The sequence below is a fragment of the Taudactylus pleione genome, unplaced genomic scaffold (genome assembly GCF_031769625.1).
Source record: "Taudactylus pleione unplaced genomic scaffold, aTauple2 ptg000198l, whole genome shotgun sequence".
NCBI lineage: Eukaryota > Metazoa > Chordata > Amphibia > Anura > Myobatrachidae > Taudactylus > Taudactylus pleione.
The window spans coordinates 5,180,432-5,202,107 of NW_028284600.1; the positions used below are offsets into that span (position 1 = coordinate 5,180,432).

At 46.0% G+C, this 21,676-nt stretch overlaps 1 protein-coding gene across 1 annotated transcript in view; it reads left to right on the forward strand.

The window, feature by feature from the left end:
- JAKMIP3 (Janus kinase and microtubule interacting protein 3) overlaps nt 1–21,676 on the forward strand; it is a 108,175-nt gene that overhangs the window by 59,053 nt on the left and 27,446 nt on the right. Inside the window, exons 10-16 of the mRNA XM_088476950.1 lie at nt 2,009–2,137; nt 2,939–3,022; nt 6,103–6,165; nt 12,877–12,975; nt 14,616–14,714; nt 14,796–14,849; nt 20,694–20,759. Coding sequence (XP_088333076.1) covers nt 2,009–2,137; nt 2,939–3,022; nt 6,103–6,165; nt 12,877–12,975; nt 14,616–14,714; nt 14,796–14,849; nt 20,694–20,759 — 594 coding nt within the window. The remainder of the gene's footprint in view (nt 1–2,008; nt 2,138–2,938; nt 3,023–6,102; nt 6,166–12,876; nt 12,976–14,615; nt 14,715–14,795; nt 14,850–20,693; nt 20,760–21,676) is intronic.

Below are 21,676 nucleotides of genomic sequence, written 5' to 3' on the forward strand. Positions count from 1 at the left end.
CTGAGCATCTCCCAGGGCCTCACATTTCATGGGGCCTTCGAGCAGAGGTGCGCTTGGCCAGGGGTTCTCTGCATCCAGGCTGGTGCCTCCAGGGCTACTTGGTTGGCAGGTAAATAATGTCGCTCGGCTGCTCTGATTGTGTGTAATCCAAACTCAGAGTGGCCGGGGAGCATCTTACTCTGCCTGCCTCTCAGCTGGCTGCCCTATGCACTATATGGAATGTGCGGCCGCGCTATATGCAATATATGGAATGTGCGGCCGCGCTATATGCACTATATGAAATGTGCGGCCGTGCGCTCCGTGCATAAAACAGCCGGCTGGGAGGCAGCATTCTCTACCTTACTCCCAGCCTGCAGCCAGACAGTGAATGGCTGTCAGAATACTGGAGCTATCCACCAATCAAAGTGTTAACAATCATTCACTGTATGGAAACATGGAGAGATGGCGGAACCACAGGACGGGTAAGTTATTCTTTTTATTTATTTTTTTTTATTTGGAGTCTGATTTTTTAAAATTTGTCTGTGTGAGGGGATTTGTCAGGTCTGGAGTCTGATTTTATTAATTGGGGGGTGGCATTTGAGCGTCTGATCTGGGGTCTGATTTTGTTCATTCGGGAGAGATGGCAGTGGGTATCTGCTCTGGGGTATGAATTTAATAATAGGGGGGAGTCTCTGGGTGTCTGATCTGAGGTCTAAATGTATTAAATGGGGGAGAAGGGGCAGCGGGTTTCCAATCGTAGGGGACCCAGTGCTGTGCTTTCCCAGGGCCTCCAATGCTGTTAAGACAGCCCTGTATTATCCTCTTTTAAGCAAAATATTAAAGTTAAGTGGAAAAAGATAGCCTGAACCTTAGATTCTACATACTAATATGTTAACTGCTCTCATATTAGCACAACTCCTAAATCTGCACTGACGTTTTCACGATAGGCGTAGCCTAAGCCCGAACCATAAACTCAAGTTTGGACTCCTACCCTGACTCCTCAAAAGATCCCTGACTTGCTCCTCCAATTCTAAAACGTAATACCACGCAGCTGGCCACAACGTTGGCCATCAATCATAAGTATTAAAATAGTTTTCTATCTTCCTTACAAAATAATGCAACTTTTCTTCTTTTATTATTTAGGGAGACATTAGGGCTGGTAATATAGGGAGAAAACACGCCCACATGGCATTGGCTACACCCATACAGCACTGGCCACACCCACATGACATTAGCCACACCCACATAGCACTGGTCACACCCATCTGGCATTGGCCACACCCACACAACACTGGTCACAGTTCTTCCGCTTCTTACTATAGGCCCTTAATAATTTTTAGGCCCTTGATCTCGCCCTACTTAAATGGATAAATTCTAGGTCAGGTAGGCTACAGTATGTAACCATACCTTCCCAACATTGTTCATCTCAGAATCGGGACCCCCGCATGGTGAAGGTATGTGTGGCCGAAAAGGAAGCGTCGCCTCATGTTGAATGGGGTGTGGCCTCATCACTCTGGGGGCGAGCCAGCACTCCCGGAGAGGCTGGGCTGCCCCCAGGCTCTCCCCGCACAGTGAAGAGCAGCTTTGAAAGTGCGCTCCTTCACTGCGGGAAACTGCATGGATTCCCATGGGTGGGATGGCAGGACAATCCCTGAATAGCAGGACTGTTCAGCCAAAATCGGGACAGTTGGGAGATATGATGTGACTAGATGTGCATTGGGTGCATAGGGAAAAAAGAACATACTTTATAACATAAGATGGGGAAACCTGCGAGTAACAGGGAATGAGCACTTGAAAACCCTCATTGGTGCCTAACTGTTAATGCACCATTGAAGGACCAAATAACATCGGAATGGCAATTTGATCATCTTTGTAACTAGACTGTTGATATATGTAGTGAGGATGTCTTCATAACATTACAGAACTATGCAGTACGATTCCATCATTTTACATCCGATTTGAAGGAAAAAATAAGGCTTCTAAACGGTGTTGTTTAATGGTTCACTCACACACTCTTTGCACCTGATAGGGCATGGCCAAAGAAGAGACAGACCTGCGATTCCGCCAGCTGACCATGGAATACCAGGCTCTGCAACGCGCATATGCACTGTTACAGGAGCAAGTCGGGGGAACCCTCGATGCTGAGAGAGAAGTTAAGGTGCTTTTGCATTTTGTCTGTTTGCCCCGGGATATACAATAAAAGGGTTATACATGTACGAAGGGTTCTCTATTCATGTTATCCGTGTCTTTTATATATGTATTTATTTATTTTTTTCAAACACTGATCTCTACTATTTGTAGGGCTTTGGGTGCTTTTCTATTTAGCAAAATAAATATAAGAACTTACGTTACCTTGGATAAAAAATATATACATTGTCACTTTGCATACATTAATACTGAGTCGTACTCAGCTCTGTTTGCGGCCACATTTTTAATGTGGAAATAGCGCTGATGGAATGCTATTGCGACTATATGCACCTCTCCATGCGTACGCATTGCGCCCCCTGTTTTACGTTCGCAAGTTCAGTTGTCTTCAATAGTATCTACACTTACACCTAATCTATGCTGAGTGCAAGAGATCCATCTGTAATTGACATTCCCCTCAGCTCAGAATAGAACGCAGCGCTGGCTACACGCCCATGAGATCCTCATAAGACGGTTCTTTTTCCTGCGTCTGCGCAGCTGACACCCAGAAATACCCATTTCACCAATGGAGATAGCGCAATGATACGTATGGCGCATGCGCAGTTTGCTCAAATTGATGCGTCCGCATTCGGAGCTTCCTGCGAGTCAGAATCAGGCTGCCCTGTCCCTTTTCTCTGTATGTCTGTATCACAAGCAACAACCCCCTAACTATTCCATCTGTACCACCTGGCTGGCCCTCTATGCACCAAATGTAAATAGGTTGTGACATAAATGTTCCCGCTTGATGTGTTACTTATGTGTGATTACCCTGCAGACTCGAGAGCAGCTACAAGCGGATATATATCGCTATCAAACAAGAATAGAAGATCTTGAGAAAGCAATGTCTGGGCAGGGGCAGGTAGGTATTATTATTGTGCTTTATATAAGAGGGAAAAGAACCATGTGCTGATATGAAGGACCCGATTCAGACCTGCTCGCTAGATGCGTTTGCTCGCACCCAGCAAAGGCAGGCGATCGCACGGCAAGGCAATAGCACACCCACTATGTCTTGGATAAGTGATCGCTTTGTGTATGCAGACGCCCACCAGCCTGTCTAAAGACGCCCACTTGCGCACGTCATCTCCAGGAAGTGTATGTAACTATCGGTACATCGAGTGCCATCGATTGCGATCACAGCACTTGTGGCTGACCAATTCCAGCTGCAAGTACTGTGAGCACTTCAGTGTAAAATCTAGCCAGGTGACGTGTAGTATGACGCTGCCAATTAATTATGCACGCCTCTGAAACGGCGTTAAGACGCTCAGGCACGCCTGAGTTTGCACCTCCACTCCCCTGTTTTTAATGGCCAGCCCCTGTCACCACCCACAAACGGCCTCTCCTGTCACTCACTCTACTGGGCTGTCTATGTGCAGCGAGCGAACGCTTCCCGATCTCTCGCATGCACACAATGCGAAAATCGTCCGGCTACAAGCGAACGCATCCTAGCGCGCGGGTCTGAATCAGGCCCTGAATCCTGCGAGCGGGTCCTGAATCAGGCCCTGAATATACACACTAACAAATGCACTAATACACACACCCCCACTTCTTTCCCACCTGACACTGCAAGTTGTAAATCGAGAGGTGACCTTCTGTATTGTGCTGTGAGCTTGCAATCCATTCACCATCCCCACTTGTGCTGAACAGAGCTTACTATGTAAATATTCTGCACTGCAAGCTTGCAGTGTGCTACATAGTCTTGGAAAATCCATTTTAACTAACAAGTACATTAATAAGTATTGATTTTCTGTATAGTACACGCCACTAATTCTGTACACAAAATATATTCTGCCTTCCATTTCACCAAGTGAAAACTTTCATTAACTGGATCAGTACCTTATATTTAATAAAAGAAAGTAACTTTGCACCATGACAAACCATGTTGCAATGCAAGGGGTGCAAAGCAAATACATCTATTTATTTATTTATTTATTTATTTCTGCAAGCAGGGTTAATACTGGCCTGCATTTGCATGTACTTGGCAGTTTTATTTACACTGAATCTCTCTGCACATTTTACACCTGCCCCACCGGCAGTGCTGCATGGTTTTGCCAATGTGCAAAGTTTACTTGCTGTTTTGCTTTGCTCCCAACACAGAATCAGCCCCCCCTACTGTGTTAAATGACTGTAACAAATGAATTTAGGTAAGTACTCAGGTTTGTTTTGTTAGAACTGAATATGAAACGTTTGATAATTTCTTTGACTTGTCATTTCCATCTACATTGTTCTTCAAGAGTACATTGTTCTTTTATGTATGATATACAGTACATCACTCAGAGTATCTTAGCTTCAGATGATTAAACCAGACAGAGAATGCTCTGACGCTACAGCCATTACAAATAAAAAATAATGATGCTCGGCTCTGATCAAAGCTTTCTAAATGAGTCTGCACTCTAATACAGACTCCCTACTTGTACAATAAAAAAGCATATGAAGGGGGGGGGGGTATCTTTTGCAGCAGAATGTGGGGTAGATACACTACAGACACCTGTTTTTACCTTCAGTTTTCTGAATGCAATAAATGTTCATTTTAGAAATGACTTATGGTGCATACACACGGTCAGATCTGTCAGATGAACGATTGAATGATTTTACAAACGATTTGAACAATTGAACGATTTCAGACAGTATTAAAATGTATGAAATCGTCCAAATCTGACTGCAAACACATCAGATGTCAGATATCGTTATCTGACATCAGATATGAACGAGTGAACAATTTTAAAATTGTTATCGTTCAGATCTGACACAAAATCTGACCGTGTGTATGCGCCATATGTTTAGAAAAGTTTCCTCTGCATGTTTTCAATAACTCAACACTAAAATATACTGACTATTAAGATACATTACAGATGACTAATAGTATTTTCAGCTAAAGCAGCGGTATTGCCTCTTTGTTTGGTTGTATATTTGCTTTATGTTTGGTTGTATACTGTAGTTGCTTTATTTTTGGTTATATACTGTATTAGGTTTATGTATACTGTATTTGATTTTTGTTTGGTTGTATGTTTGCTTTACTGTATATTTGGTTGTATACAGTATTAGCTTTATGTTTGGTTGTATACTCTATTTGCTTTTTGTTTGGTTGTATACTGTATTTGCTTTACGTTTGGTTGTATACTGTATTTGCTTTACGGTTGGTTGTATAAAGTTTTTGCTTTACGTTTGGTTGTATACTGTATATGCTTTATGGTTGGTTGCATACTGTATTTGCTTTACGGTTGGTTGTGTAAAGTATTTGCTTTACATTTGGTTGTATACTGTATATGCTTTACGGTTGGTTGTATACTTTATTTGCTTTACGGTTGGTTGTATAAAGTATTTTCTTTACATTTGGTTGTATACTGTATATGCTTTACAGTTGGTTGTATACTTTATTTGCTTTATGGTTGGTTGTATAAAGTATTTGCTTTACATTTGGTTCTGTACTGTATTAGCATTATGTAAGGTTGTACTCTGTATTTGCTTTACAATTGGTTGTATACTGAATTTGCTTTATGTTTGGTTGTTTACAGTATTTGCTTTACGTTTGGTTGTATACTGCATTCAATTTAGTTTGGTTGTATACTGTATATGCTTTACATTTGGTTGTTTACCTTTAGCTTTGTTAGTTTGTACTCTGTATTTGCTGTAGGTTTGGTTTTGTACTGTATTTGCTTTATGTTTGGTTTTGCTAAGTAAAGAAAGAGAAAAATAAAAACATTGACACTGAGTTACAAAAACACCCACACAACTGCTTCCTCCAAACAGGCAGCCTGTGAGGAAGAAAGATTAGGAAACCACACGGATAAAGCACCTTTTAGAAATTTGCTGATGCTCTATAGCCCCATCTAGAGCATTTTGACTGTACTGATCCATCAAATAGACAAGCCTACAGAGAAGTGTTAGAAGATGGGTCACCAATTGTTTTAAAATCATCAGCACATGTCTTCTATTTTCAAGGACATGAAATGGATAGAAGAGAAGCAGGCGCTTTACAGACGAAACCAGGAGCTAGTGGATAAAGTAAGACTGATTCATCAGAGATGGTTTATGTTCAAATTAATTATGTAAAGTATTGTTGTGAGTCATTTTATTCATATTTGTAATATTTTTACCAAAGAATAAATAAAAAATAATACAGGGGATAAATAAAATACCTACTGTTTCTACTTCAGGGTCCATAGGGGGTCCACAGGGTTGACCTTGGGGTATAGGTTGGGAACCAAATCCGGGCACCACGCAGTTAAAGCTTTTAGCTCCCAGGATGCACTTGGGTCCACTCTCCCTATAACCCCGCCCCCCAGCCAGAGGCACCTCAGTTTAAGTTGGTGCCCGGCCGGAGTCGGGTCACCGTTACTGCAGGGGGGCTGCTTAGCAGCCTCTAAGCTTAAAAGAGTTTTGTTTTATTATTTTTTTACTACTCTTCAGAGCGGCAGCATCAGACTGTCCAATGGACGTCTGAGCTGCCGCTCCTACACCCCGCCGGCGCTGCGACGCCAGTACAGATCTGGGGATCGCAGCGGGACCCCAGAGTCTGTACTAGCCGGGCTCTGGAGGAATCCCTGGGCTGCTGCCGGATCGACGGGGACAGGTAAGTCGCGTGGTCACCGCTTGCGGTGACCCGCGTGTACATGCAGCCTTATGCCTCCGGTCTCTGGGGACAGACCGGAGGCGCTAGCGGTGGCGGCGGGCTCCCCCTCCATGGAGGCATACCCCGCGTGTCCACAGCCCACCAGGGATTATAGAGGCAGCGGGAGCCGGCATCCCGGGGGGTTAATTGCTAGCCAGGGGAGGAAGCCTTCCCTGTCTAGCGGCTCCTCCCCTCAGCTCAGCGCGTCTTTCAATAATACAGTCTGGCGTCGCTGAGCTGCTTCCTCCGCGGGCCACGCTTCTTCTGAGGTCTCCAGCGGCCATTTTCTCTCTGTGGTGTTGCAGAACTCTTAGGATGTCAGTGAGCCCAGTCCCCCTGCGTACCTGGCCATTTTGGGTGAGTGTACACAGCGCTATAGCCTTCCCAGACACTGAATCTGGGCAGTTGAATGTAGCGACATTGTGCAGTATATTATATGTCATGCTTATGTATGTATATATATTTTTCTGCATTGTATGTGACTTATGCTAGTGCTGACTGTCTGCTTTTTCTCTCACCTGTCAGTGTATATCTATCCCTTTTCTTTATCTGCCCTAATACAGGTGTACCTGGGGTGGTTCTGAGACCTCACATATATATATTTGTTAATATCTGTGAGGTTTGTCACATACTGTTGCGTGCTGCACGTTGCCATATTTTAGATGGAACTGTGAGTTGCGTACGCTGATAATGGGTTCCTGCAGCTAATCTTAGCGTCAGTCAGGACCGGTATGGCGCTGCTTAATATTTCCGTCAAGATAGTCAGATATATCTGACCAGGAGATTGCACACGATACTGCACCCATTATTGCTATCCTGCAAGTCATAGCCTGCAGGAATTAGTGCGGAGGATTTTAACTCAGAAAGGTTTACGTATGCGGCACCATCTGGTGCCGGGCCCCTTGCACGACCCCCTTAAAGGGCGTTGTTTCTCAGGATCCTCTCCTTTGAGGATCGCCGGGCGGGCCCCATTGTCGTCACTCGCTTGGAGTTACTTCACCATACTGCCCTTTTGAACTCGGGGTATCTCGCAATTTCTTGCAATTTACCCCTGTGTCACAGACTATCGCTCCCTGCCGGGGTTTTTCACAGTACATGAATTACCTCCGATACCACATCGGTCTGTCATTCCCCTTGCAGGGATTACCACAACGGCCACCCTGGTGGATGTCGTTTTATACGAAATACTAATTGGCGTGATATACGCCCTGTGGTTACTGACCAGTGGCTCTGCCGTGAACTGGATGGTATATTCGGCTCTTTCCCTCTCACATGGGGGGGAGCCGATCTCAAGTATTATTATCCCTGCTTTGGGGCTGGTAGCCAGGCTCATTCTGGATATAGAGAATGTCGATCCTGCACCTGTATCATACATCTCCCGTTTTCTGCCCAGCGGGTGGATCTCATAGCGGGAGTCTGGCTGTCCCCAGATACGAGGAGTCACAAAGGCCTCCTGTTTCCCATTCCCTGAGGGTCCTCACAAGTAATGGAAATCCCCTTCTGGGATGGATTTGTATGTTAATCAACGGGTTACAGGCATTAATACGCCTCCCATCCCGGCCTGGACGGATTTTACGGATCCGTAGGTGGTAACTTTGCCTGAAATCAATGTACTCGTTTTCAGGGCCTGTTGCCCGTCCTACCATGGCCATCGCATGGTGATGCTTTTGTGACGTTTTACCCCTCCAACACGTCTGAGGTTCAAATATCTTTTTGCCGCTCACAAAATATGCAGTGGTCATATGTGGGATTACCTCATGGGATGCCGGTCTTCTAACTTTCAGGGTTTCGGCGGCATCTGTATCCGCCGCAGTACCCTATGGCTGCGTTATGGGAAAGCAGAGGTGCACACTCCTTCCAGGGGGAAGTTCTTTTTTGGTCCTGACCTTGACAAGATCGTTGCATCATTGGCAGTATCACTAATGGGGAGATACCGTCTTTAGCTACTCCCACTACATTCGGACTAACTCTGTTAAGTCTTTTTGTCCTCAGGGTCAGCCTAAAGGCCTGTTTTTTCCTAGGCTGTCGGCCTCCACGGGGGCCACCATATCCAGTACCGAGCAGTCCTGGACTTCCGGACGACCCTGTTTCTACACCTGAGGATATACCCTCAGCCTGACGGGACAGGTCTACATCTGGGGAATTTCCAGAGTGAGGTACTGATTCTCAACGGCCTCTCATTGCTCATGCAGCCTCCTCACAGGCATTGGTACACGGGCCCTTCTTCAGAACTGATCAGGGCCTTACAATCCCAGAAAGCTATACAGTCTTTGTGGTAAGCAGAGCTATTTCGGCCAACCTCACTATCTCAGTGAGGGACTGGTTGTTCTACTTTCTTTTTGGGGCGGTGACCGACTGGTCCTCCTTTGCCTATACTCTGTCTCAAATCCCTGAATCAGATTCCAACGGTGCCTTGACTCAGGTGGAATCGTCCATGCTCCATCATCCGATGTTTGGAACCTGGGGATTTTATGGTATATCCGAGTATTCAGGATACGTACCTACGGGTACATACAGAGCCCTCTCATCAGCATGGGTTCAGGTTTGCTGTGCCACAGCAACACTTGTAAGTTTCGGGCTCTGCCTTTTGGGGCTGTCCTCAACTCCACCGGGGTTTACCAGCTTTATGGATTTTCTGACAGTTCACCTGTTCAGTGTATCCGAATGCTCCTTTCTCTGGACGGTCTCCTACTTTTAGCAGGATCACCAAGGTACTTTACCGCCAGGTCAGGATAACCGGGGCTTCTTCTCGTCACAGAAAAGTCCTCCCTGCATCCCTCACAGGGTTTTCTTCATCTGGGAGCACTGCTGGATTCTCAGAATCTGAGAATTTTTCTGGCGTAAGACAAGATCTCCACTCTTCAACTTCGAGGGTGCGGATATCTACGCAGTCGACATATGTCATTACTCTTTGTGATGCGCGGTCTACCAGAGTGTCTACCTTTTGGTAGGGTGGAATGTGCTCAGTTCCATTCCAGGCCTTGCCATAATTGACTCCCCTCCAGATGGATCGAGTTTTTTCCATCGGATCACTGTTCGAACGATGATACTTTCTACGGAGGCGAGTTGGTCTCTGTCCGGGTGGCTATGGCCATCTCGTCCAGGGTGTTCTTTGCTAAAGACAGTGTCTGGTCCGCATTCATTTCGGGGCAGTTGGACGTCTGTCGCTTCTGCCCTGCCACTTACCTTGTTGATACTTTAAGCTGTCTTGGACTTTCACTCTGGCCTAACCCATTTGTCACGGTTAACCTGAATAGGTTCAGTCCGACAGTGTCACAACAGTGGCTTCCATCTAGGCAACACTGGTAGTTGGGTGGCAATGTTAGGAATGTCACCCATTCTGACATAGTCCAAGGGTCTTCTCCTGGCCAACTCTGCGGTGTTTATTCCCGGAGCTCTCCATTGGGAAGCGGGCTTCCTCAGCCGTCACGGCGTGCATCCCGGGGACTAGTCTCTTCTCCAAGAGAGGTTTCAACTCCTGGTGAGCAGAGGGGGCCTCCCTGAGGGGATTGATCCCCATGGCCTTCTGACTCGATCACACATTACCGGTGTTACAGTCCAGCTCTAGGAGTACTGAAGCTACCTTCAGTGACTCTTTGTCAGTGAAGTGGTCCTTCCACTTTGTGTACCTGTGTCCTCCGGTCTCCCTTCTTCCTCGAGGTCTTCGGAAGTTTAATTCGAGACGGAGGGGCTTTCCTTCTGGGGGCTCCAGGTCGTCCCAGACATCACTGGTACTAAGATTTTCGGAGTCTCCTCCTCGATGCTCCGTTCCTACTGCTTCACTATCTGGACCTGTTGTCTCAGGGTCCTTGTTTTTCCCTGGATCTGGATCGCTTGTCTTTAACTGCGCCCCTACTGTGGTCCTCGGGCTTCCCTGGCTCTGTCTTCATTGAGATGTTTAGAGCAGATAGGCCAGACTTTGCTGGGATCTGCCACGGACTGTGGCATACATAATTCTTATGGTATCGTACCTGTCGATACGATCCTCCGGTGTCCAGGATTTCCAGATATTCTGGCATTCCTTCCAGCTGGCTTGGGTTTCACCCTTGGCCTGGCCTTCCTGACAGTGCGGATCTCTACACTGTCGGTATGGTTAAGATATGGAATTGCTCCGCTCTGGTATCCAGTTCATCCTTTGGAGTGTTTTCTGGATTATGTCTCCACTTATCCTCCCTAGGGACTCCTGGGGAGTTAGTAGTGGTTCTTTGTTCCCTCCGGGGACAGTCCATGGAACCGCTGGTTGTGATAGCCATTACATGGTCTATTGTTTAAGCTCTCTCTCTCTCTCTCTCTCAGGGTGTTTAAATCAACCAGGAGAGTGTCTGAATGGGGAGCGTTCTCATGTGGCTCCCTCTTCTGGAGGGCATCATGTCAGGGTGTGAGTTGCTCTCGCCCTGTGTTTCTTCTTAAAGTGGTTTTTAGGTTCCATATTATTCTGGAACTTATGGTATGGCCATTCAGTTCCCAGTCCTCTCGGCTGTTGTGGCCTCATGGACTGTGGTCCGGCCTCTTTGGCTTTATGTGATCCGTTCAAGTTCCTTATGGTAAGCGGACTCCTTATTGGTGGTCTGCGGTTTCTGGTTTTAACAGGAAACGATGGCCGGCCTATAATGAAATGTTGACTGGATGGCCTCGTAGGTCTTCCTCAGGGGCCTACCCATGGGTGGGCATTTCTGTCGTTGAGGCTTGTTTTTTTCTCGGGCCGTGTAACCCTCGTGGGCGGCTCGTCGTGGCGCCTCGGCTGTTTTGCCTTACTAGGTGTCCACGTGGTCTTCTGTCCATACCTTTTTAAGGTTCTAGGCATTGGTTTCCTTTGCCTCTCAGGATGCTTCCTTTTTGGCGACGGATTCTCCTCTCAGCACAGGAGCGTCCCCACCCTTGGTTGAACTGCTTTGGGACATCCCCAAGGTCAACCCTGTGGACCCCCTATGGACCCTGAAGTAGAAAACAAGAGATATGGTAAGAACTTACCTTTGTTATCTCTGTTTCTACGAAGTCCATAGGGTCCACAGGGCGCCCGCCCTGACGCACCTGGCTTCATATGGGCTGTGTTACTGGTCACCGGCTTCCCGTCTCCTTTTCTGTGAGTATGGTTCTAGAGTGTTCCAGTTTTCTCTCTCTTTTTCTCTCCTCCTCCGGCCTTTGGCTACTTACAATCTGAGGTGCCTCTGGCTGGGGGGCGGGGTTATAGGGAGAGTGGACCCAAGTGCATCCTGGGAGCTAAAAGCTTTAACTGCGTGGTGCCTGGATTTGGTTCCCAACCTATACCCCAAGGTCAACCCTGTGGACCCTATGGACTTCGTAGAAACAGAGATAACAAAGGTAAGTTCTTACCATATCTCTTGTTATATTTTAAATGCATTTTCCTATCCACCTCCTGTGAAAAATAAGAATATTAGTGGCCACGTCAATACTTGTATAGCAGTGCTCAATTCCATGACTATGGGGTCTATTTACTAAGCAGTGTTAGGAGACAGAGTGAAAAGTGATAAGGTGCCAGCCAATCAGCTCCTAACTGCCATCTCACAGGCTCTGTTTGAAAAATGACAGTTGGGAGCTGATTGGCTGGCACCTTATCACTTTCTTATTACTTTTCACTCTGTCTCCTAACACTGCTTAGTAAATAGACCCCCTATGTCAGTCCTATTTTTTCATATAGCCTCAGCAGGGGCGGGACTATAGTGGTTGCAGGGGATGCAGCAGCTGTTGGGCCGGCAAAGATGCGCGGCTGCGGCAGTCCATCCACTGCAGAGATCCTGCCCCCGCCCTACTCAACATATGCAGGGGCCGGCACCCGCACAGTAACAACTCATTTGGAATTTCAGTTCCAGAATTGAATACCCAGATATAATATTTCTACTCATGCACAGACCCCTGCGTATCCTCAGAAGATCAGAGCAAGGTCCTCCATAGGGGGTGGACATATCACCACCTCACCCCCATCCCCCCCCCCCACAACTCCCAATATTGCTATGGAGCACTGTGATTGCGTGTTACACCCTTGTGTCATAGCAATCCTTAGCGAGTTCCAGCGAGTGACCGTGTACATTCCGTGTATTTTACAATAAAATATTACATGGTTAACCCTCTATAATCCACTCCAGATCAAACAAATGGAGACTGAGGAAGCCAAACTCAAACATGATGTCCAAGATGCAAAAGACCAGAATGAACTTCTAGAGTTCAGGATCCTAGAGCTGGAGGTAAGTGATCTGGGGATTTGTCTGTGTGAATTTAATGTTAAATTTTGCCCATAAAGAATTGCAGTATTAGCAATTAGGCCCTCAGTGCATAATACAGTATAGAGTAACGTAAGGGATCATTTGTCACCACTTATTTACTCTCCCCCTGTTCTATCAAAACTGCTTATTATATTTTTGCTTTTGTTTGATATTTGGGCACCAGGGCATGAACTCATTCTGTTTAGCAACAGGAGATCAATCAAAGTCTATTGTTATAATAATAATAATAATAATAATAATAATAATGATTTATTATTATTATTATTATTATTATTAATAAAACATCTTCAAACACTATAAAATGTTTTTTTAAATATTTTTTAAAATAGTTTTTGCTTCTTTGTCTAATAGTGGATATCTTTTTCCTTGAGCTTGCAGACACCTTACACTGAAGTCCCCCCCCCTCCCCATTATTAGTACCTACTGTGCTGAGCATGAGCGGACTACTTTTTCTGTTATCGCTCTGGAAATAACATTACAACGTTCCTCCCAGGCCCCTGAGTTCCCCTATAGCAGTGTAAGGAATTGTCATCCTGGTAGGGGCTGTTAATGTCCTAAGGGGGGGAAGCAGAGTGAGGTGCAAATTGTACGCAAGTGTATTGTCACCTATATGCCGTGTTTCAGCTACAAATAAGATGTCTTCCTCTCTGCAACTGCTGCTTATGTGACACAACATGTCACAGACCCATACGCCTGAGATGGGCCCATGTTCAGACCGCTTACTTGCGTGTAACATGACCTCCAAAGCTCGCAGAAGCCTAATCTGTGCCCAGACAATGAAGGAAATACCATTCCGTGTCAGTGGGGTGCTTGCAAGTAGCCAATCACAAGCTTTTTGCTAGATCCAGTAACCGCCATTATTACTATCTGGTATATGGACCTAGCCCGGAACACTTGCAAATGATCCATCTTTTCCAGGAATATTTCCATCTCTTTAGAGGTCTGCATGTGTTCCCAATTGCGTGACCTGAGGGTGAACGATATCGGCACGATTTGCGGTATCGCAATGACTAATCGTGCATATCGTCTAAAGTTTATGCACAATTGCACGCTCCCGCAGATGACATATAAGATTGTTTGATTGACCTGCTGTACGGACAATCAAATGATATCGCGTGTGCGGATGAGCATTTTAATGAAGGGCGGAATGCGATTTCAAAGGACTTGCTCTTCGGCAGCTGTCGTGGTTCTCACTCTATATTAGGCCCTAATTTGAACAGGAAACTAAAACGTTAGACAAGAGTGGGGGAACGATACAAAAATTATTCATTTGAATTTTGCATAGTGACATCTCTTCTCAGATACACTGAAAACTTTGACTTCCCATAGACCGGATGATCCTGCCAATAGTACATAGCTCAGTTTAGCCACAAATCCAAACAGTTTTGGTCACTCGGCAATCAAGACGAGCAACCTGATCACTTCTAAGTGGTTATCATCCAACCTAGTTTAGCGCTATACTTAATAATATAATACTAACTGTTTGTTTCCATAGGCCCATTAGTGGAGGTTGTAGTAGTAATATCCCAGCTTTATTTTTTATGGGTGCTGCAGAAATTTCCCAAGCACGTTGCTTAAAGTAAATATATTTCTTCTTCTAGGAGAGAGAAAGGCGGTCACCTGCTATTAATTTCCATCACATCCCCTTTCCAGAAGGGAAGAGCCCCCTGCAGGTTTACTGTGAAGCTGAAGGAGTGACTGTAAGTGCACCAACATTCCTAGAGTAATACTGTATTTATGTACAAGTCATTTTACTGATGACTGTGACATGATTTCTATAGGACATCATCGTTTGTGAGCTGATGAGAAAACTGGACATTCTAGGGGATAACGCCGTAAGTGTATGTTCATTTTCTAAATTGCGTATGTTTTTGTTGTCTCATTTGTCTTCCCACTGTGCACAGATCTGTTGCATACACGTAATGAGCCAGCTCCAACAGGCGAAACGCCCACATTAACCACACTCCTGGAGAGTTGCAATCTCACCAAGCTTGGTTTGTCCTTCTAAAAACCATAAAAGTGATGAATTGAAAATGGAAGCGTGCACCTGATTACTGTAGCTGAATGTGAGAATTGTTAGGTGACCCTTCACAAATTGTAATTAGATAAGAAAAGGAAAATGATCATCTTAACTCGGCGCTGTAACCTGAATCCTCATAGTGCTTTCAGGTCATGATGTGCAGCATTCAATAATCCATATAAAACAAAAAAGTTAGGTCTAGGTCTACAGTCATCACGTCGACATACATCAGGTCGGCATGAGAATGTCAACACGGTCAAAATGTCGGCATACAGCATGTCTACAGTGACCATGTCGACACAGCTTCCGGATCCCAGAGGTCATGTGACTGTCACTTCCGATGCAGCGGTGGTTTCAGTGAGTATGTAACCTTAATCTCTATCCCTAACTCTCCTCCTAGTGTCTAACCATAAATATGCTAGATAAATGATAGCTAGAAGCTGCTGCAAGGTTCCAGGTAAGAAGTCCAATCGTAATCTCCGACACATGTGCACGGTAGGAAGAATCCACTTTGACAAACATTTACTGCAAATCGAAATGCGTTGGAAGAGAGACATATTGCAAGACCTTGCATGTGTGTCAGTGGTTATGATCAGACTTCTTACCCGGGTTCCATCTTGGTCCTGAGAGATTCATCTGCCATGCTATATTACATCTATGTTCCGGAAGGAAGCCAAGCCCTCTCTTTTTAATTGTATTTTATTTTTTATGATTTTTTGAGCTCATGCAAGCTTATTAAAGCTATACAATACATACTACACCATTTTTAATTTTTATGTGGATATGTAAAATTGAGAGGAAGGCTGTGTCCCAGTCGCTGATAGGACCTGTTATAAAAAACCTGAGATATACCGATGTGAAAGCTTGTTAAGAGTAAGCATAATCCCTTTTATTTTTAGATCCTGGGATATCCCTCTCACTTCATTTCTCCATACGACCATGGATGTTTATATTACCATGCAGTATTATGGGATGACTATGTTGTGGCTTTTTTCATATTGCTTTACATGTTTGAATCTTCGACTTCGGCATACACACCATCAACAGGGCCGAAACTAGGGGGACACGTGCCCCGGGTGCCGTATGTGAGGGGGGAGCTCTGCTGACGGCTGTTTCATATTTAATATAATATGATATTATATTATATATTCATATTTTAAAATGGCAGATCATGGCGCCACTCAGGCCCCCAGGCCATGAGTAAAGAATGCAGGAAGGGGGGAAGGTGAGGAGGATGACTAAGCTCTGGCAGGGACCAGGTTATGTGCCGACACCTGGCAAGCTTCCCAGTAATCAATGCCGGTTTCCATAGCATGCCTGACTTTCGGAAGTGCCTACATCATGACATGTGACGTTGGTTACACTACTTAATAGGCCAGCCACCGTGGATTTATAGGTTGGCAGTGCCGGTGATTTAATCCATACAGAGAAGAGTCTCTAGACGTAGCGTGTGGTGCCACGTGCAGCGTGCTCACTGGGGGATTGTTTAAAACAGGAGCAGAAGCCCAAAAAAGTAAGTTTGTATGGGCTCAGGCTGGAGTGACACATGGGGGGGAGTTGGTCTGGAGTGACGCATGGAGGGGCTGGGGAGTGACACATACGGGGGCTGTGTTGTAAGGGGCATTACTGTGTGGTATAATGTGTTACAAGGGGCATTACTGTGTGGCATAATGTGTTACAAGGGGCATTATTTAGTGTGGCATAATGTGTTACAAGGGGTATTACATAGTGTGACTTAATGTCTTACAAGGGGCATTACTTAATGTGGCATAATGTGTTACAAGGGGCATTATTGTGTCACAAAAGCAAACACCCCTTTTCGGGAGCGTGCCCGCATATTGCGCGTGCAGAGGGACATCCTCTTTTATTTTTATTTTTTTATTTTTTTTTGGGGGGGGGGGCAAATGACTGCCTTGCCCCGGGTGACAAAAACCTAGTTTCAGCCCTGCCATCAAAGTGGAGATTCGTTCTAAAGATCTTTTGAACTGGATAACATCTGTTTCCATAGCGCCTTGTATTTATATTTTGTCTATCCATTTCAAGCTTAAGGATTTGGTTGGTATTTTTTATACACGCCGGGTAGCTTGGTAGTTGTGCCTAAAGGTGCCCATCCACTAGACGATTAGGTTGAGCGATTGAACGATAACGATCGTTCAGTCGTTCATAAATCATTTGAAAAAATGTCTAAAACGACCAGCAATGCGCGTGCCTGCTTTCATGTCTGCTAGTGGATGGGCACCTTTAGGGACTATGGGGGTCATTCAGACCCGGTTGTTAGCGCCGATGCACTCGGACCGGGTCGATGGCCCCCCACAGAGCATGCGCACGACGGCGCCGGCGCTGTCGTGCGCATGCGTGAGACCCGCTACGACCGATAGCGCCGGTCATAGCGGGTCTCGATCCAAAGAGGGCGAGCTGTCGATGTTGATTGACAGCTCGCCCCATTTGGAAGGCGAGCCGGGGGGGTGGCAGCCCAAACGGAGGCGTTCCCATGGGAACGCCTATCGTTTGGGGGCGGCCCCACTGACATCACTAGTGATGTCAGTGGAGAGCTTCTGGCTCAGACAGAGCCAGAAGCTCTCCGGGGCTTACGACAAGGGAGACCCTACCCTAGGGTCTCGTCGTAAGCCCCGATGGTCGCGATGGTCTCTGACCATCGCGACCATCACCGGAGCGGTTGTTAGAGCTGTGGGTGTAAACCCACAGCCTAACGACCGCAACAGAGGCGGGCGGTCAGGATGCAAGTGGCCGCCCAGTTTCTGAGCGACCGCTTGCATCCTCCGACCGCCTCTGAATGAGGCCCTATTTCTCTATCAATTGTTCTCATTCAGTTGACCAGCCTGAGTTCATAGACAGCTGTTATACCGATCCCCATACTACAGAACATTGCTGACCAGTGCCCACCAACATCATTATATTTCATAGTATTATCATTGCTATTATACCTTATTTATAGTGCAGTGCTGCTGTACATTGAGTGGATATTGATGTAAAAAATATAATGTACCGTGACATGAAATGGAAGGGAATGATGGATCATCCCAAGTGAGCTTAGCATCTAAGAGATGTGGCGGACATGGATAGATAAGGTAGTGGAACAATAGTAGTAACAGTGCAAAATGCAGGTAGACAACAAGAACGTACATGGAGGACCAGATACAAATTCTGATTTCACTTAGCCAACTAGGAAGCTTCGTGACTCACAGGGCCTCATTCAGAGGTGGAGGTTATTGCAACCGCGACTGTCTTTTTGAGGAGTCACAGTGGCAATAGTATGCAAATGATAGTTTCAGCCATCCCTTTGTGTACTAGCATGCATTGGACTGTGCAAGCCCTGAGGTGCGAACTTTCAGTGCCCGTGGACGGGGCAACTACGCCAGTGGTTTTTAAAACTCCATTATCGGTGCACCAACGGTTGCACGGTCGACCCTTGCACCTGTCTATGGCAGGCGCAGTGTGGTTTCCGTGGCCGTCACTCCCACTGACATCACTAGTGATGTCAGTGGGGCCGGACCCAGACGGTAGGCGTTCCCATGGCAACGCCTCCGTCTGGGCACCCACGCCCCTGGCACACCCACCAAAGGGGGCGTGCTGTCACTCACCATCGACAGCACGCCCCCTTTGGTGCGAGACCCCGAGTGACGGCTTCCCCGTCGTTCGCCGGGTCTCGCGCATGCGCACGACGGAGGCGCACATGCGCATTTGGGTAACATAGACCCGCTTGCGAGCGTACAGCGCTCGCGAGCGGGTCTGAATTAGACCCACTGTTCGGGCCACCTTCCAGTCACCGACCAGTCACGCCCATGGTTTTGCCTCACCATTTCTAATGCCAGTGCCTCCGTACACATCAGCACATATCTGCGTACACTCAGGGGAACGCATGCGCTGTTGGGGGTTTCAGTGTTTTTGTGCACGTGCAGTAGCAAATAATCGCTCAACTGTGCAGCATTCACCATTGCGTCCACCTCTGAATCAAGCCCATTCTGAGTTTGGATCACAGGTAAGTTCTATGGAGATGCGGTGTATCCCAGGTGAGAAGTGCACTTATCATTCCTAAACATACATCCTGTGGGTGGTTTGGCAGGACTGGAATTAAAACCGAAACACATTATTTTACAGCACATAGGAAGGTGACAATACGCTTTGCTTGATCGTAATGCTTTTACCTCAGATTTGTTTTCTTAAAAGATAACTCTGTCTAAAAGGAAAAAAAATTGTTTTGAGTGGAGTTCAGTGAATTATATATATATATATAGACTTCTTATCGGTAAGATACAGCACTCGTAGGATTTGAGAGAAATGTTATCTATAAATGCTTCTCACAAATCCTATGAGTGCTGCACCTTACTGACAAGTATCTAATTTCGGATTCAGTATGATTGACCGCCAGCTGCATGGCCTGCGGTTCAAATCCCGACAGCGGCATCCCGGCAGCAGTGAAAATCCCGATCGTCCCAAGGTAAGTATTTCCTACCCTATTCTACCCCATAGGGGTGCCTAACCCTAACCTACCCCCCGAGTGCCTAACCCTAATCTCCCCTCTGTGCCTAACCCTAACCCCCCCCTTCCCCGCCACCTAAGCCTAAGTCACCCGGGGGGATGCCTAACCCTAAGCTCCCCTCGGGGGTGCCTAACCCTAACCCTCCCTTCCCCTAGACTAACCCTAAACTCCCGCGGGGGGGGGCCTATCCCTGAGTCCCCCCCCGGGAACCCTAAACCTAACAACTCTCCCCCGCGGCTGTCGGCTTCCCGACTGCTTCCCCTAATTTCTGCATGCTGGCACCTAGGCATATTAATTTATACCTGGGAGAGCTGGACCCATTGATGTGTGTGTATGTATATATATATATGTCTATATATACTATCTTAGAGATGTGCAGGCTCGGTTCGGTACGGATTTTCCCGCCAAGTCCATGAAAGATGATGTTTGCCTCTATCTGAGACCCGAAATTCAGAAATATCAGAACTTGGCGGGAAAATCCAAACCGATCCGAGCCTGAACATCTCTAAAATATATAGTATATATAATGACACTGTCAGTGGATGCTGTGTTTGCAGTATATACCAGGGTCACAGTGTCTGTATCAGTCCTATTCTGTACTCCTCCCTCCTACAACTTGGCCCTTTTGAAAAATTATTGAATGGGTGTCTATTCCCTTTCCCTGACATTTTGAATTGCATAGTGGGTGGGGGCTGAGTCATCGGCAAGTAATTCTTCAATTATCATTAGCAGTAAAAGTTGTATAGGTGTATAAAAGCTATGACAGAAACCAAGTGCTAAAAGTAATAGGGTGAGAGTTTAGAAAATGTGAGAGTTTAGCAGTAACCTCTCACATTGGGCGAGTTTTATCTTCAAAATGGGAAAACATCTGGATGAGAGTTTAAATTGTCAGAGTCTTTTGAGTTTGAAAATATGTGAGTTTGCCTGTTCTCGCACTCTGTAAAAAGTGTGAGAGTTTACTGCTAAAACCCTATTACATTTGGCCCCACATCTGATCTGGCAAATGGACGCATCTACTGTATCTTGAATACAATATTATTTTACAATACTCATTAAACTCCACCTGAAATTACATTTTATTTAGATTTAGCTGGAGTTATTCTTTAAGAAGAAGTTATTCTCTATATTCCACTAACCTGTCTTGTACTTTGCGTGCAGAACTTGGCTAATGACGAGCAAGTGGTGGTGATCCAGGCTAGAACGGTCCTTAATCTGGCAGAGAAGGTAAGTCACTTTATAGAAGAGCTGAATTTATAGTGAGTTCTGTAATACCACTTTCAGACAGAATATGGCAAAAAAAACGCCTTGCATGCCAGGTTTTTTGCCATTTTCTGTGTGATACCCCTTTCACATTGAAAATGAAATTACCGGGTAATTCATTTTTTACCCGGTAATTTGCTAAACAACCCAGGATTTTTCCCTGTGTGAAAGGGTCATCCCGGTTCTAACACAAGGGTCGGAGACCCGGGAACTTATTCCAGGGATGACCCTTTTACACAGGGAAAAATCCCGGGTTGTTAAGCAAATTACCGGGTAAAAGTGAATTATACCCCTTTCATACCCCTTTCAGACAGAGAAAAGAACCCGGTAATTTTCCGGCTCTAGCCGGGTCGACCCGGGTTTTTTTTCTGTCTGAAAGGGTCAACACGGAACCTAATTCCCAGTACTTCGACCCAGGTATTTACCTGGGTTTTTCCCGGGTCTTACACGGGTTGGCGGCTGTCTGAAAGGTGCCGATCCGGGTTTTTCTACTCCGGGCATAGTAAGCAGTGCTTATTGGCTGAGATGGCGGTGCAGGGGCTGCACTTTTCATGACCTCATCTCTGTGTGCCATAAAAGCAGTTCATTTATTATGACACACTGTATATTGCAGGCATAATCTGTGTTCTGTGTGAAAGGGGTCGACCCGGGAATTTCCCGGGAATTATGTGCTGTGTGAAAGGGGGTTAGGAGCAAATTCCCGGGTCCTTCCTGGGTTGAAAGATATGGGAAAAACCCAGGTTTTAGGGATTTTTCTGTCTGAAAGTGGTATTACCCGGTAATTTCATTTTCAGTGGGAAAGGGGTATAAGTGTCTTAGGATAGAGATTTTGTGGTGTATTGGTGAAACCGGGCGCTCCTGTTGAGGGTAAGCGGGCCGTG